The sequence below is a fragment of the Sander lucioperca genome, chromosome 5, assembly GCF_008315115.2.
Source record: "Sander lucioperca isolate FBNREF2018 chromosome 5, SLUC_FBN_1.2, whole genome shotgun sequence".
Taxonomy (NCBI): Eukaryota; Metazoa; Chordata; class Actinopteri; order Perciformes; family Percidae; genus Sander; species Sander lucioperca.
In genome coordinates, this window is record NC_050177.1 from 8,500,651 (window position 1) to 8,516,864 (window position 16,214).

Consider the following 16,214-nt stretch of genomic DNA (forward strand, 5'->3'; position numbering starts at 1 on the left):
AAGTAATATTCTGTAAAGGTGACTTTAACTTCTACTAAAGTCATCTTCTGGTAAAATACTTGTAGGCCTACTTTTACTCAAGTAATTCAGACTGTAAAATACTGCACCACTGCTAATAAGGAACAGATATATATGTGTTGATTGACGTGCTGCAGTTAAGGTTTAGTTTCCAGGGGGCGTTACCGAGCAGCCAGGCAGCCAGGCAGGTGTCAGCTCCTACACACACTTTACTGGGTGAGGAGGAGGAGAAGGAGGAGGGGAAGGAGCGGTCAACCAGGTCGGGTTCAACACAGAAAGGGAAGAAGAAGAAAACCTGAACGCTTTATGCTCTGTCTTGATGTGGTTTGGAAAGTAAATGCGAGCGGAGCGGCCAGCCGGTTACGCTCTGTGATGACAGCGTGTGTTTGTTGGCGGGATGGGAAGAAGAGTAGAGAAAGCTTCACTTGCACACGTCGCCTCTCTGGTTTGTGCAGCGGACACTTAATTGTTACAGTTGAAGACAATTAAGCAGCGCGTTGAGGGGCGAAGGCACAGTGTTTGGTGTTCAACTTAAAAGACGCTCTCGGTGCTCCCGGTGCTGGAGCAGCCGGTGGATGTTGCGCCATGGAGATAAAGACAAGACTTAGTGCCATGCTCGTGTTCTTATGGATTTTTCAAGGTAAGTCAATTAATTCACTCGACAGGCGTTAAGCCGCGTGCCGCTGCACGTGGCAGCCTGTCCGGTCCTGTGGCAGTCTTGTTAGCGTTGTGGAAAGTGATAGCCTACATAACCTAGCCGATACATTTCGAACAATATTAATGAGGGGGAAAAAAAAAAAGTGGTTTCTCCTCATCAAAGCTTTTCCTGTCATCAAACTTCCACTTTTTTTTTTAACCAATTAGTAAGTCATAAACAACACAATTTGTCTTTTAACCAACTTATTCCATAAAGGAATCGGCTTGTGTGAGTTTAAACGGTTTAAATCGGGATGCATTTAGTCAGTGAAGGTAATACAATAAAGAAAATGGAGTTTGCACTGTAGCTGTATGACCTTTGACACGTCTGCATTAACAGGTTCAAATCCCGATTGTCTGTAAATGTACTCAAATGCATCACTCAGAATCACATTATCGGCAGTTAGGAGCAGCTATTAGCCTGCTCAGATGCCAAAGATGTGTCAGTCTGAACTACCGATACCAGTATCGGTATTGCCTCTGATACTGCCTAAAACGCTGGTATCGGGAAGTACTGGAGTTTATGCACCGATCCGATACAACGTAATAAAGCCCTAAGAAAATCTACATTAAAATAGTTTTATTTATGTTCTTTTTCCGTTATAACTGACTGTCAAACTGGATAATAAAAGACTGTGGCATTCAATGTTTGTGTTTGTTCATGTTTCACAAAGAGTTTTTAATTTGAGCCAGACCGACGACAAAGATCGAAATCATATCACATCCATACAGGGATAGTAGTATACAGTTGTTAAAACATAATAAAATATATGACACACTGGTATCGGATCAGAACTCGGGATCAGCCGATACGCAAGCTCAGGTATTGGAATCGGTATCGGGAAGCAAAAAATGGTATCGGACCATCTCTAGTCTGAACCCCCCTCAATTCTCCTCCTCCTCCTCCTCCTCTAACCCCAGCGAAATTTAGAATTCAAATGCAGGAACAAGCACGCTGACATTTCATGAAATATGTAATTTTGATCGCTGTGGCTGCTGCTGTGGCTTGTGTGTTTTTTTTTTTTTAAGCACAGCAAAGTACTCTTCATCTTAAGAGGGCATAATGTTGTTGCATGGTTGAATGCTCTGAAATGAATTGAAGTTATGGTTATTGTCCCTTGTGAGGTTGGAAATAACATACAAGCACAAGTCTACCTCAAAGAGGAGGATGCCATTTAAACAAAATCTGGAGGAGACATCCCAACTGACATTTCGGGTCACTTAGGTCACAGGTTTACTGGCTTTTTACTGGTATGAGTTGCATGCATGTGATTGGCGATGAATTCATTGATAAACTGATAAAGAATTCACACAATTTGGCAGAATAACTCATAAATAATACCACAAATTTACACCAAATGTTAAACAAAATGCACACATTTGTGTGTTTGGACTGTAAACAATTCATTTGGAGCCAAAACTGAGAACAATCAGGATGCTATTACTTTACATAATCACAAACCAACACAAACAATATGCATGTTTAAATACTCTTATCAACAGATATTCTGCATCATTCAGAACTCAAAGAAGCCCTTTAGGTTTTTCTGACTTGGCCAACCTTGCTCTTGTGAACTGTGCTGTGGAATCATTTCTTCCCAGATGTTGGCTTTCCTCCAGTGTGGAAATCAGAGTTTGTTACAGCTTGTGTCTTTTTATGTCAGGATTTGTTTGGTTCAAACTCAGGTTCCACAGAGGAGCAGCATTGGAAAAGACAGAAAGAGGACATTATATCCATCTTTAACTCACTTTTGAGTGCTTAAATTACTTAGAAAGTGTGCATGATGTCCTTTTACAATGCAGAGGACACCTGACTCAAAATTAGTGTTTTTCTTATGGGCTTCTGCATGGAAACCACTGTGGTGTGACATTGCATCTGCCGTCCTTTGATTCGATGCAACTGCTAAATGGAATGAAAAAAATGAACTCAGTTTGCGGCTCACTGACTAGCAACTTCGGTCGCTTCATGTTCTGATGATCGAATGGATTTTTAAAATTTGCATGATGGATTTATTTTCACATTTCTGACAGCAGCTAAGCCTTTTAAAAAAAAACACACACACACACACAATCCTGCCTGTCAGAAACGCCATAATTAGTGAGTCAAGAAACTGCAGCACAAGACTGTCTGTCCAACTTCACATGAGTATAGTAGACCCAGCTTGTATTGATAAACAGAGCAGTCCAATGGCTTTACATGAGAAGACCCATAGCTAATTGTCTACTGAAGGCTAAAATAAATCCCTTAATACTTAGCAGCCTGCAGGATCCTTTCATTTTTGATGATCTAAGACAGATGACAAACACATTATAAAGACTGACAGCAATAAATCTAATAAATCACTTTCTATTTGTACCATACATAAGCTACACACGCGGCCCATCAGATAGCTCAAACTGGCCTGAGGACAGTGAGAAGGTGACTTGGCTTCCACCAGTCTGAATGTAGAGTAAGTTAGCATGTCAACCTCACCCCCCTCTTGTAAAAATGCCTTTCTCTTCAGCCTGGCTATTAAAATATTGTCATGTCTTCAGCCGATTGTGTTCAGTGACGGCTGGTTTGTAATGAGACTTGGCTCTGGTGTAAGCTGATGTTTGCGAGCTAGCTATAGTCCCTTTTCACAGAATCACTCACAGAGCTTAGAACATTTCTGATTATGTATTGCACGATTAACTAAACACTAAATTGGTCGGTCGTTGGAACAAGCAGCATTCCTGGCAGGGTGCTGCATGAGAATGAACTATTAGTGCAAAGCTTCTCATTAGCTAGCCTCGGCAGCTACCAGAGTCTTAGTCATTTAGAGATCTGGAAGATATCTGAAAGAGCACATGTCAAAGTCACAGACTAAGAATAAGTCAGTCAAGCTGCCTTTGAGTTTGTGCTTTTAGATACCAAAGTTTGTGTGTAATAGCGGGTGAAGTCGAATTGGAAGAAGTTTTAGTTAGAAAAGTAATAGTAATTTTACAATCTTATCACAAGGTCCATGGACATGCATTTTCCAGAGCTTTCAGACACATATGGTGGCCTTCATAAGCTGATGGAAGTTTACACACACACACACACACATACACCCTCGTCCATGTAACAATAATCTGCAGTAATACAGAACACTGCCTCTCCTCAGTAAATCCAGCTGCAATTTCCAAACTCTGCTTCTCTCTGACCATCCTGCTCAGCTAGCATTAGCGCAGCTACCTGTGCTCTCCACAACAGTCATTCAGAAGCTGGATTTGCACACTCGTTCACTAAAATACTGATCATTGTCTGAGTTTAGTTTGAGAGAAGAAGCTAAAATGTCGATCAATGCTATTCCTTTAGCGAACATCTTGAGGAATAGTTAGATTAGTCTCGCATTGCCAGACCTTCCTCCACAGCCCTGCGGAGGAGGGTCTGGCTAGTCCACACAGCATTCTGGGATGGGAGAAAAGATGATGGCTCTGGTTTATTGGCCTTTCTTGAAACCAATCACAATCGTGGAACGTGTACGTTGAAAGGTTGTTTTAGTCGTACAACAGAAAACTCAATTGAACAGAGAGTCTAGCTAGCTGTCTGGATTTACCCTGCAGAGATCTGAGAAAAAGTTAACCATAGTCCTCATAAATCGACCTGAGTTTAAAATGCCAACATAAAGAAAGTCCAAGGCAACGGATATCCGGCCTAAATGAGTATCCGGCAGAATTTCCTTCAGCAACAGAGCAATCCGGGAAGTGGAACGTCGTGGATATAGACTAAATTAGATTGACTGCTGATATAGGCTAATCCTTGCTCATTCCTTCCGATAGCAACATGAAAGAGTTGACTGAAAAGAAACATTCACGTTTTATCCACAGCTGTGGTGCGTTTACGGTGTAATCTGTCACGGTTTATTAACTGGTGGGAAAATGTCCTCACTGTGGCATCCCTACCATACATTACCTTGCACTTGTATACATGTTGCATGCTGCCTGCATGTTATTGTAGTCTGTTGCAGCTGTTTTGTGGCTGCTTCCTGTCTAACTCAGGGAATTAAGTCCATAAACTGTACTAAATGCAACATGCTTCTTAATAACGGCCGTGCAACAGGTCAAGCGGCTAAATAAACTTATGAACGGAAGATATATTTGGGTGGTGGAGGATACGGTTTTACTAGTCTCGCATTGCCAGACCTATCTCTACAGTGCTGTGTCAGTGCTGGACTATGGTCTGGCTACACTGCCTGTCTATTCTGGGATGGGGGGGGGGGCAGTCTGGCTTGTTTGTATTTCTTTACCCCTCATAAACCTCTATTCCCTCGTTTCCACTCTGCCTCTACTTTCTCAAATAAAGACAAAAATATCGGGGAAAAAAAATCATCTTCAAAGGCAAACAAATCAGCCATCTTTCTTCCTCGTCACCTGAACAATCTGCTGCTGAGAAAACATCCTGACGTACATCTTCTGAGTCCCTTTATTGAGCTGAATTTATCTTCTCTGACTGGTAAATGCCACCAGTTTCCTGAACGGTTACATTTGCTACAATGACGCTAGTGTGTGGGAGCCTAATTGATCCGGTCCACAAAAAGAACCCTGCAGAAGGCACAGAGGCAGAAGGACCCGGTGGTGCTACCTAAAGATGTAAAAATAGGTCAAATTAAATGGCTCATGCTTGTCGCCACACAAAGAGGACGGCAGTGCACTGATCTACACACAACGGTTGCTGCCTGTTCAACTTCATTCTATACCGAGTGACAGTCACAGTAGTGCAGGTTGACAGCTGTTGATTGGAGCTTACCAGCTCACTGAGCTAATGTGACGTTGGGGTTAGCGTTATCAGGTGATTAAAACAATCTGAATGTGCCAAGTTAACTTTGAAGGATGTGCGATCATGTTAACACTGACACAGTACAGATTTTTATAGTCTGTTATATAAACTCTAGGGCTGTACCCGACTCAGAATTTTGTCATTCAATTCGGCTTTTCAACACAAAATAATCGACTATTCGTTCCTTTTTTCATATGGAGTATCAAGCAACGCTTTATTAAACTGCCAGATTTTTTTAACGGTGGTTGGCGGCCGCAGGACGTTCAGAGTGACAAAGACGTTCAGGTAATAGTTAACAAGCCAAAGTTAGCCCTCAGAGCTAATGCTTGCTAACTAATGTAGCCAAATAACAATGCTAGCTTCACATCTTCTGTTTTTACCCTTAATAAAAGCCCAACTTAAATTTACTCAGCATTTCACTTAGAGGCAACACAATATAACATAAAATAAAAGAGAAAAATACTATCTTAAGTTGCTGTGAGCTGAAAAGTCACCACTTCTGAGCAGAAGGCAGATGATAACGTTATGTCTGAGCCAGAGTTTCCGCTAGAAAAAACATTGGTGCGGGTCATGTGACCTGTAAGGTTTCATTTTAACAGTTGAATGCAAAAACTTCCAGTCACAAATGTTCTGTGTTTATTGGGCTTAACATCAATTGATAGGCAGGCTATATAAAGTATATCATCAAGGGATGTAGATTAAGGCTGAATCTCATTTCTCTGTCTTACCCCTTCCCCCTTTATTTTTGCAAGTTCACATGAGAGTAAGGGCTATCCCAATTCTCGTTTTGATTGAGGGGTAGGGCTAAGGGGAGGGGCTAGATAGCCCTTAAAACCAAGCAAAGTACCCAGAATACACTGCGCAACCGGCATCAATGTCAGACAGATCAACCAGAGAGTCCCATAAATGTAAGTATATTTTCGGCTTAAATAATTGATTTAAAAATTACGACAGTCTTTTGTGCTCTACACAGTCCTGTACATATATATTTGCAATAGGGCTGTCAAATTTAACGCGTTAATTTTTGCGCTAATTTTTTTTAACGAGTTAAATATTTAAAAATTAACGAAATTAACGCAGCTGTGTTTGTTTACTTCATGTGGCGGCTGACCTATGACCTGACCTATGACGTACATGGTGCCACCCACCAAACCGTAGACGACGTGTGGTGCTAAAACGCCATCCTGGATCAAGATGGGTAGGCAGGGAGTTTTGGGTGGACAATTTCACTTTAAAAACTTACCTGACGGATCTTTTGGAAAAAACAAAAGTAATCTGCGCAGTTTGCAAGGCCGAATTAAATAACACAGAAGTAATTTGTCCTTGAAATATCACCTCAAAACACCTACCCTAACTAAATCTAAAGTGCTTCGGCAATCTAGCTACATTACAGGAGTGTGGTACTCGCGGCCGAATAATGAAGCTTGTAAGTGAGAAGCTATATTGCATCGGGAGACACCTCTTATAATCTCCCCTCGAGAGGAACCATCGTGTCAAGAATACACACTTTGTATGAAAGCGAGAGGGCACGGAAGATCAACATGCTTGAGCAAGCAAAGAACAGGTTCTTACAGGTGACCATTGGACTTTTGTGAACAATGACAACTACTTAAGCGTCACAGCGCACTTCATTGATAATGAATGGAATCTGCAATCGTTCGCACTAACTGTAAGTAAAACAGAAGAGTGACACTATGCTTTAGCGTGTGCTGATCATTTTCTGGATGTCGTAAAAGAATGGAAAATCAAGGAAAAGTTAACCACACTTGGCACTGACAGTGCTCGTAACATGCAATGTGTGGGGAGTGAAGTATATTCTGTTTGAAATTGCTGGTTGGGGTTCCTGGAAGATGGTTGCATGTTCTGCCAGATTAGTCTGTACTAAAGCAGGACTAAGCCAAATTGTTGCTGCTGTTGTTCTGAAAGATATTAAACATTCTGAACTTAGCAGAATCTTTCCTTTTTTTTTTTTTTTTTTTTTTTTTCATATTTGCAAAGTTAAGTGATTTAGCATTTAAATATCCATTATTACAAGCTTCAGTCTTAATTTTAAAAAGCGATTAATCGCGATTAATTACAGCAAATTGTGCAATTAATTAATTTTTTTTTAATCGATTGACAGCCCTAATTTGCAATCATGTTCTTAATTGGAACGTTTTTTTAAAAAATCTCTAGTTTGCTAGGCTAACGTTACATTGCTTATTTGAAGACAGTCCTGCATTTCTGTGCCTTGAATGGACTCCATGCATGTCTACAGTTTTAACTAAACTCCATTAGCAGCGAATTTCGTTTGATATCAATGCATAACACTACTTGCTTTGGAGACATCGATACGTGCTTTACATATACCGTCCTGTATGACAGTTGGAGGGAAAGGTTACTGGCCAACAGGCATCAGGCTGTGATCTGGAATTTCAGAATAGCTGTATTTTTTTGTTTTGTGGTCTTTTTTGAGTTTTATACATTTGAGTGCCTTTTTTATACTGACTGAATGTAAGTTATGGTTCTAATCTGCATCTGCACCACCACCAAAGTAAACATAAAAGAACTATAAAATACATAAATGCATATGACACGTAATCGACATACACACACTTGCAGACGGCATCTTGGAAGTTTGTGATCAATACTTGTCGCCTCTGGTGATGTAGCAGCCAGCTAGCGACGATGTATGATGACTTAACCATAACCAAGTGGTGTCTCATTTCATAGGGGTATATTTTCACCCCTAGCCCTTACCACTCTGTTTCGAGGGACAAGGGCTAGGGGTAAGACGAAGGGGAAGGGTGAGACAGAGAAATGGGATTCAGCCTTATACTATTTATATTGAAATGTAGGCCACTTGCTACAGGCAGAGAAGGTAAAAGAATTAAATCAGTGCACGTAATTGTACCGATCTGAATTAAAATAGGCCTATTTTCCATTCGTTTGGGTGAGGAAATAAAATAATACAAACTACAGTACAGACAAACTGGCTCATAACATTATCAAGTGCTGACTTGAATCAATCCTCCATTCCATGAAGCGGACCCGACAAAAATAAATCGGAGTCGTATAGACGATGAAACTACACCAAACGTAACAACCAAAATCAAAGACAAGAAAATATGTAGTGGTGACCACAATTTAATCTAAAGAGCCGACTTGTTGACTATCCCTTCGGAAAAACAGCTGACAGTTGCGCACCATTTTCTCTCACTCTCTCTCTTCACAGAGAAACAGCTGATCAACAATCTACTAGCGTAAGTGTAACAGAGCTAGCTGTGTGACATTGTAATCAAATATATAAATAAATAGTTTGAGTATAACTAATATTTACATATAGGCCTATATACAGATGAGTCTCAGGTTGAAACTTGTAGTTCTGAAAGTTATTGTTGCTCTTCAATAAAACAAAATTATTTCTTATCAGATTTAATCGATGGACTAAAATAATCGATAGCTGCAGCCCTAGCTTGCGCCATGCATTCGTGACCACGGACCACTCCATAGAAACAATTTCAAGAAGTGAGTTGGCCCGTTGCTGCTAGGTTAAGGTATGTGGCGGCTGCCATCTCAAGGCCAACATCTTCTTAGCTGCCGTGAGACCAGCCCATAAGATGCGTCTCTGCAGTACAGACAAATCTAAACAGGAGTCATCATTTAGTAGGAGCAAAGTTGGAGAGAGTTTAATCCTAACTTTAAGCATGTCACTTGAAGTGAGAAATATCATCTTCCTGGACCTAACCACATCGGGGCATTCCCAGTACATATGCATAAACGGCCCCAGGGCATCGAGTGGACATAGGTCCCAATTGGGAGATGTAATAATCTTCATAGAATGGTGCCTTCTAGGGGTAAGGTACATCCTATGTATCCTAAATCCTAAAGTTTAGAGACCCTCCCTCGTGTTGGTCCCACTGAGGCTAATATTATATGAAGAGGATGTGTGGGGAGTGCTGATCCCCATGGGACACCATAGCCTAAGCCCTCATGGCTGACCTTCACTGCAGGTAGAAGAAAAAAGGTGATCCTGGAAGATACTCAGCCTGTAAATCCGCTGCGCTGTTGTTGTTTGATGTGGTGCTGCAGGGAGAAACCTCTCTCTGCTGGCACACTGTCGACGGGTTTTACGCATGCTACCTTGGCCAGTTTGACCCACTCCGGATAGATTTCACCGTAATCCCAATAAGAACCTCGCAGGCTGTTGACAAAGTCAAACCTCCGTAACGGCGGAGAGCTGTCCTCATATGTGGTGTCTCGATGTGCGTCTGTGTTGTTAACATTAATGAGAGGGACTGTAGCTGGTGCCGACTCGTCCTCGCTGGCAATTTCTTGGCTTAATTTACGACCGGCCGCTGCTTGGTGTTATAAAGTAATTCACAATATTTTCCTGTTTCACCAGGGCTTGGGCTTTCACTTTCCCGCTTCCTTGTCGCCGTTTGTTGTAACTCTACGGTAGTCTTCTGCAGTCAATCAGAGTGAGAACACGACATATAGGTCTTCCTTTATTGCATACACTACAGTCTACAGTTATTTCTAAATGAAAAAATATTGTTCATTACAGTTATTGTTAATAGAACGAAAGATATGAAAATTACTGTAACTATATTAACACAATTCAAATCGTGCAGATGGAATTATTTCCACCGGTCATTCTGACTGGATACAATTAGAATTTTCGGCCCTTATCATTTTTTTTCCGGTCAATGACCGGTAATTACCGGACAACGGAAACTCAGGTCTGAGCCTGACTGATGATTCGAATATTGGACTTTCAGGGGGCAGCCCTAAAAAACTGCTAAGATTTGACAGTGAATTAGGCTGCGATTGAGGGGACAGTCTTTCTCATCCTCCTGCATTTCTCATCACCATTACAGCAAAAATATATATAAATATAAGTTTGCACATTTTATCTGATGCACATTAAATGAACTGTCCCTGTTCCGCCCACATCGGACAGAAAAATATGGCACACAACCGTTATGTTCACACAAACTCATCAGCATTTTTCTTGCTGAATGGCTCACTTTGATGTTCGGCGCTGTGCTGCATTAGTGATTTGCTATCCGCAGCACACTTTAAAAGTCCAATAACACTCACAGTCACGCTTATTCAGTGAGGGACCTTTTATAAAGCAGGAACTCGAACTCTGATAACAGAGAAAATGTGTATTATCCAGAAGAAGAGGTATCCTGTTTAAACTCTAACCATGACTGTCAAATGTCTTTGGTTATTCATGTTCTTTTTTTTTTTGTTTTTTTTTGTGGCTTTTATTGATGGGAAAGATTAAGTAAGGAAAGTGGGAGAGAGAGGGGGATGACATGCAGGAAAAGGCTGCAGGTCCGAACCGAACCCGCAGCCGCTGCAACAAAGGACTGAGCCTCTGTTAGGGTTGGGTATCTTTCGCATCTGAACCAATATCAGTACCGATACCGGTACCTGAAATTCGGTTCCCGGTACCTAACGGTACTTTTTTTGGTACTTTCTCTCTGTAATTGTAAAAAAATTATTTCAGTTGTAAAAATAATTCCAAACCTATTTATCCTATTTACTTAGAACATTGTTATTTATTTAGAATAGTTTACACTGACAGAAATTAAACCACTGTTGTGCCTGCTTGTCTCACAGGAAGTGTAATGTCAACAGCACCGCGACTGCTTTCGGCTCGCCATTAATATATCACAGTGAATGGTGTCTGCGTCAAGTGAAAAAACACTTTAAAACCACTTTATCAGCATTGCTGTGACTCACTGTGACTCCAACAAAACTGCAGAGCCAACGTAGTTTGCTCCGTCCGCACCTCTGCGTGCGCGTGTGCGTGCGTGTGAGCTCCGCTCTCTGTCATTTAGAGAGGACAGCTAAGCTTGAGCGCTCAGGTACCGAAATTTGGCACCGTTTGATTTTACGTGAACCAATACTCGGTAATTCCGATGTGATTCGGTCGGTACCGGTAAAAGTACATCGTTCGGCACGCAAACCTAGCCTCTGTACATGGAGCACACGCTCAACCAGGTGAGCTAACCAGGCGCCCCTCATGTTCTTTCTTTAAACTGAAAGAAAATAAAGTGTAGGTTTGCAACAGCCGCTCTGCAAACACATATGTGTTCAGTGTAGCCTGGCTTGGTGTAACATTAACTTATAGCTATCCTTACAAGCTAGGCCCCTACATGCCTGCTAATAACTTACAACACACAGGCAGGCCTGTTGATTGTGATAGGAGTGTGATGAGTGTGATGAGTGTGATGAGTGTGATGAGTGTGATAGGAGTGTGATGAGTGTGAGAACTATGTGGCAGTCAATGTTGGAACTTTGGCGGGCCGCACACAATTACATCAATGTACTGTATGGGATATATTGGTAGATTATGCATACCTCAAATTTATCTTGTTTCAAAACACAAATATTTTATGAATATGTGGAACTCTTGTTTCTAGAGAAAGAGAGGGATCAATATTTTACCTGGAGACTGAGAAGTGTGTGTGTGTGTGTGTGTGTGTGTGTGTGTGTGTGTGTGTGTGTGTGTGTGTGTGTGTGTGTGTCAGTGACACTTGCATCCAAGTGTGTAACCGGGGGGTGGCTTGAGCCGATACCAGCTAACATTGACTGAGAGGGGTTGACACATAGATAACCTTTCCAATCGAAGGGCAATTCAGAGTCGCCAATTAACCTTAATAAATATATATAAAATCATACTGTCTGTCTTGATAATATGCAATAGAGAAGGAATTTTTCTGATATAAATATATTTTTATGCAACTGTAACAGATCAGAGATGCAAAATGATAATGGACGTCTCATCAAATAAAAAAATCGAAAATGTGACGGGATGTAAAAATATATTCTGTCAAAACCAGACACCTTCAAATACTGTGGCAGACACTCAAGTTAATGTAGACAAGACATACAGTATATCTAGCAGTAGTATTTACCAATGAAAACTCATATATTACCTTCTGATTATTGAAATTATGCTTTAACTGTTATTTTGATATGCCATTATACAGTATCATGTGGTTAGTTTGTCTCAAGTGAGGCGTTCAGCTGGTGAGCTTTTTGCTCTTCTTGGAAGTTTTTTTCCTTTTTTTTTTTTTTTTTTTTAAATTGAAGCAAAAATGTTAAAGACACAGCACAGGAAATGAAATGTACATTAACCCTCAAAGGTTAACACTTTATTTGCAGCAGTGCAAAGAGTTTCTCCTCGCAAAATGCTTGCAAAATCGTCTGGATGCTTGATGTAGGCGTATGTAAATACACCTTCAGTGTTAACTGTAAGGTTATATATATATATATATATATATATATATATATATATATATATATATATATATATATATATATATATATATATATATATATATATATAGTTACAGAAACACAAGAGATGGCTCCTCTCAGCATGAGTCATTAGTAAGCCTAAAGCTGCAACCACAACATACTTCAATGGCAGTATGTATGAATATCACTTTGTGACAGACTGCCAGAAAGGCTTTTATTTATTCTATTTATTAACTCAGTCTTTAAACCTACTTGCAGGTTGTAGTATAATTACATTTAAATCTTCAAGCTGCAGGTGTGTTTCACCAGTTGTCACCTTTTCACCCATGTTCTGTCTTCACGTGGCTAATGATGTGTGGCCACTGGTGACCAGTCCGGTTTGTCCACGGTTTGTCTCAGGTTTGACATTTTTTAAATCTTCGCACTCGGCCAATTAGATCATCGTTTTGCTTTTTGCGTCTCACCTCAGCTGCAGCGTCTTCACAGCGTCCGACTCACAGACGTTCTGCAAAGGGGAAAGCTTCCAAATGAAGTGTGTTTGCGCTTGTACTGACCGCAGGTTGAGCTCCCCGTTGATCGTAGCCCATAAATTACGCATCTCGGAGGAGTGTGTCATTTACACCCCCAGGCGTGGGTGAGGGTCGTGCTGATTTAAACCAGGTGCACCCTGGGAAAATGGCACACACTAATGAGGTACATTCCCTCTTTAAATGAGACCATTGCTCTGGGTAGAAACTAGTGTGGGAACTTCAGAGACCAGAGGCCTGTACTACGAAGCAAGATTTGGCGTTAACGAGGTAACTTCAGGTTCAACCCAGGGTTTTGTGTATCCCGACGGTGGATCACTTGTTGCCGGGTTAAATCGCCATGGTAACTTATGCTGAACACCTAACCTCAACCAGTGTAAAAGCACCGCCTACTGACCAATCAATACTCGGTTGATAACGGCGTCACCGTTCTTAGAAGAAACGTTGGAGCTCGGTGTGCAGAGCGAGAGAGGTGCGCTCATAAAAGAAAACATTTAGAGACCCACAACCCCGTTAACATTCCCTGATGGGTATTTTTATGAAAGATATAGATTTTAAGCGGCGGGAATAACATATAGGCTATTTGTTGACATCTTGAGCTGTGTGTTGCCAATGCGCACATCGGTTTGAATTATGTTTTTATATATTTTATTTGCTCTCACGATCGCTTACTACTGCCAGGGTTGCAACTGAAATAATAGGCTAAAGCAACGACAGTTTATGGAAAGCACAAGTGTACTTATGGTCAGATCTAGTGCCTGACTGACGGGGAAGATATTGATAAGCGTTTATGATTTACGCATTTACAGCGTCGGCTTTTTTTTGCCAGCTTTCCTTCCTGTTTTAGGAAGCAGCAACTGTATTGCGTTTTGCCTTTAAAATTGTGTCTGTTTTTCATATTTATGTAGTATTATAGTGCTCTTATGTAAAATATGTGGCTCTGGTAGATGTTTGCGATTGGTCGTGCTGTGCAAACACCGCCTCTTTTATGTGAACGCGTGCGTCGCTGGATTGGGAACCCTGGGTTGATTGAACTAGTTGTTAACCACCGTCGTGACACAGCTTATGCGGGACCGCGGTTGTTAGGGTTAGTGAAGCCGGGTAACTGAAATAAATCCAGGGCACGTTGATCTTGATTCGTAGTACAGGCCTCTGACATACAAACGCGCACACACAAAACGCAAGGCTGCTAACTAACGTCTCCAGTGACATTTGATTTGCCAGCAGGCATTTATCTTGAGGTTTAAACACAAAGACATTCTATTAATGCTGGTGAAAGCTGTGTTAACCTGCTGAAATACATTTTCAGACAACTCCACAATTACTGTTCTAACTGAAAAGCAGCGTCAGAACTGTAATTGCAAGAGGTTGCCACACTTTGACAGAGGCTCTTTTCTTTTTAAAGCAATATGTCTGTTTCATCAGCATTTTAAATGTTTGCTTTTATCCAAAGAGGAAGATTGATTTTCAAGGGTAAAATGCGTGAAAATTGCTGGTCTGTAAAGAAGGAAAAAATAACCTTTTTATTCTTTTGACTTCGTAGTGCAGGTAGGAAATGGGCTGTCTGGTGGCAGCAGATGAGTTTTGCACTAAGAAGATAGAAGATTATAGTCCTGTTTGACTGTTCTAAGCCAGAGGCGATGGCATTTTTTTTTTTTTCTTCTGTGGTGTCATAGGGTTTTCTGCCATGCTGTATTGGTGATAGGTTAGTTTTAAAATGGTAGGTGATAGCCATGTGAAAGTGGTGGTCTTTCTTTTACGTGTTTTTAAAAAAAAAAAAAAATTAAAAAAAAAAGACAGAATTGGAGTGTTTGGAAGAAGAAATGAAAGATTAGTATTCATTGAGGAGTGAGAGGCATCCATGCTCCTTTCTCCTGTTGCTCGACTGTCTCGCCAGATGGAGTGGAGGGTTTTTGTGGCCAGATTAATGTGGTCATCTGGTTTGAGGTGTAACGTGGCCTTACAGGCTTCAGGCGTGGTTATGTGAGGCTAAAGATCGTCCTCGGGTCAATCCTGCAGTGGCGAGGCAACTCAGCCGCACAGGCTACAGTCAATACTGCTTACAGATTAAAACTGTTAGGCTCTGTAATGTTACTCCCTCTCATGTAATGCACCCTTCAAAGAAAGCTTGCCTTTTAATTTACTTTTACTCACCATTTACTTAATATTTTGTGACCTCGGAATTATCAGGTTTTATCGATTAGATTTTGAGATAAATAATATAGAATATCAAAATCCTGTCACATTGCTATCCATGCTAACGGCATGGCTCTATGGAAGGCAGCGTTGGTTGGCCCACTGCTTTGGTTTACACTGAAATATCTTAACAACTATTGGATGGATTACTATAAAAAATGAATAGAAACATTTATGTTTCCGAGAGGATGAATCCTAATAATTTTGCTGGTCCCCTGACTCTTCTTCTAGCGCCACCATGAGGTTGACATTTGTGGTTCAGAGTGAAATTATCATGCATCCATGAATTACCATGAAATTAGCTGAAGCATGGCTATAGGCTCTTAGTCATTTTTCTGTTTTTGCTTTTTGTCCTATGTTGCAGATATGTCTTTAGTATCTTTTCCGCCGAGTGGCGCGTGTGCCCGCTCGCGGTGTGAAACGCGTATCCGCGCTATTCTCCGACATGCACTCTAACAATCACTGCTGATAGACTTTTGTACAGCCCTATTTCTGATACCGTGGCAGCAGAAATTTTGCCATGATGGGCCGCCACTACAAAATCAACAGAGGGAAACACTGCTAATAAAATGAATTCTTGCTAGCAAACAGTGGCGTGGGCTGTGTAAATTAGCATTAGAAAGCCTAACTATCTAGCATGGTTGCTAATGTAATGTATGTAATAATTTCTGCTTCTTTAAGCCTAGTCACAGGGCAGTGAGGTGACATTAAAAAGGTGGAACGGGATTGGGTCTCCTGTG

The 16,214-nt window shown here is 41.0% G+C and overlaps 1 protein-coding gene across 2 annotated transcripts in view; it reads left to right on the forward strand.

The window, feature by feature from the left end:
* Window positions 1-297: 297 nt before the first annotated feature.
* esamb (endothelial cell adhesion molecule b) overlaps window positions 298-16,214 on the forward strand; it is a 65,048-nt gene continuing 49,131 nt past the window's right edge. For both annotated transcript variants that reach the window (XM_031296398.2, XM_031296399.2), the window contains exon 1: window positions 298-658. In XM_031296398.2, coding sequence (XP_031152258.1) covers window positions 604-658 — 55 coding nt within the window. In that variant the 5' untranslated portion in view covers window positions 298-603. The remainder of the gene's footprint in view (window positions 659-16,214) is intronic.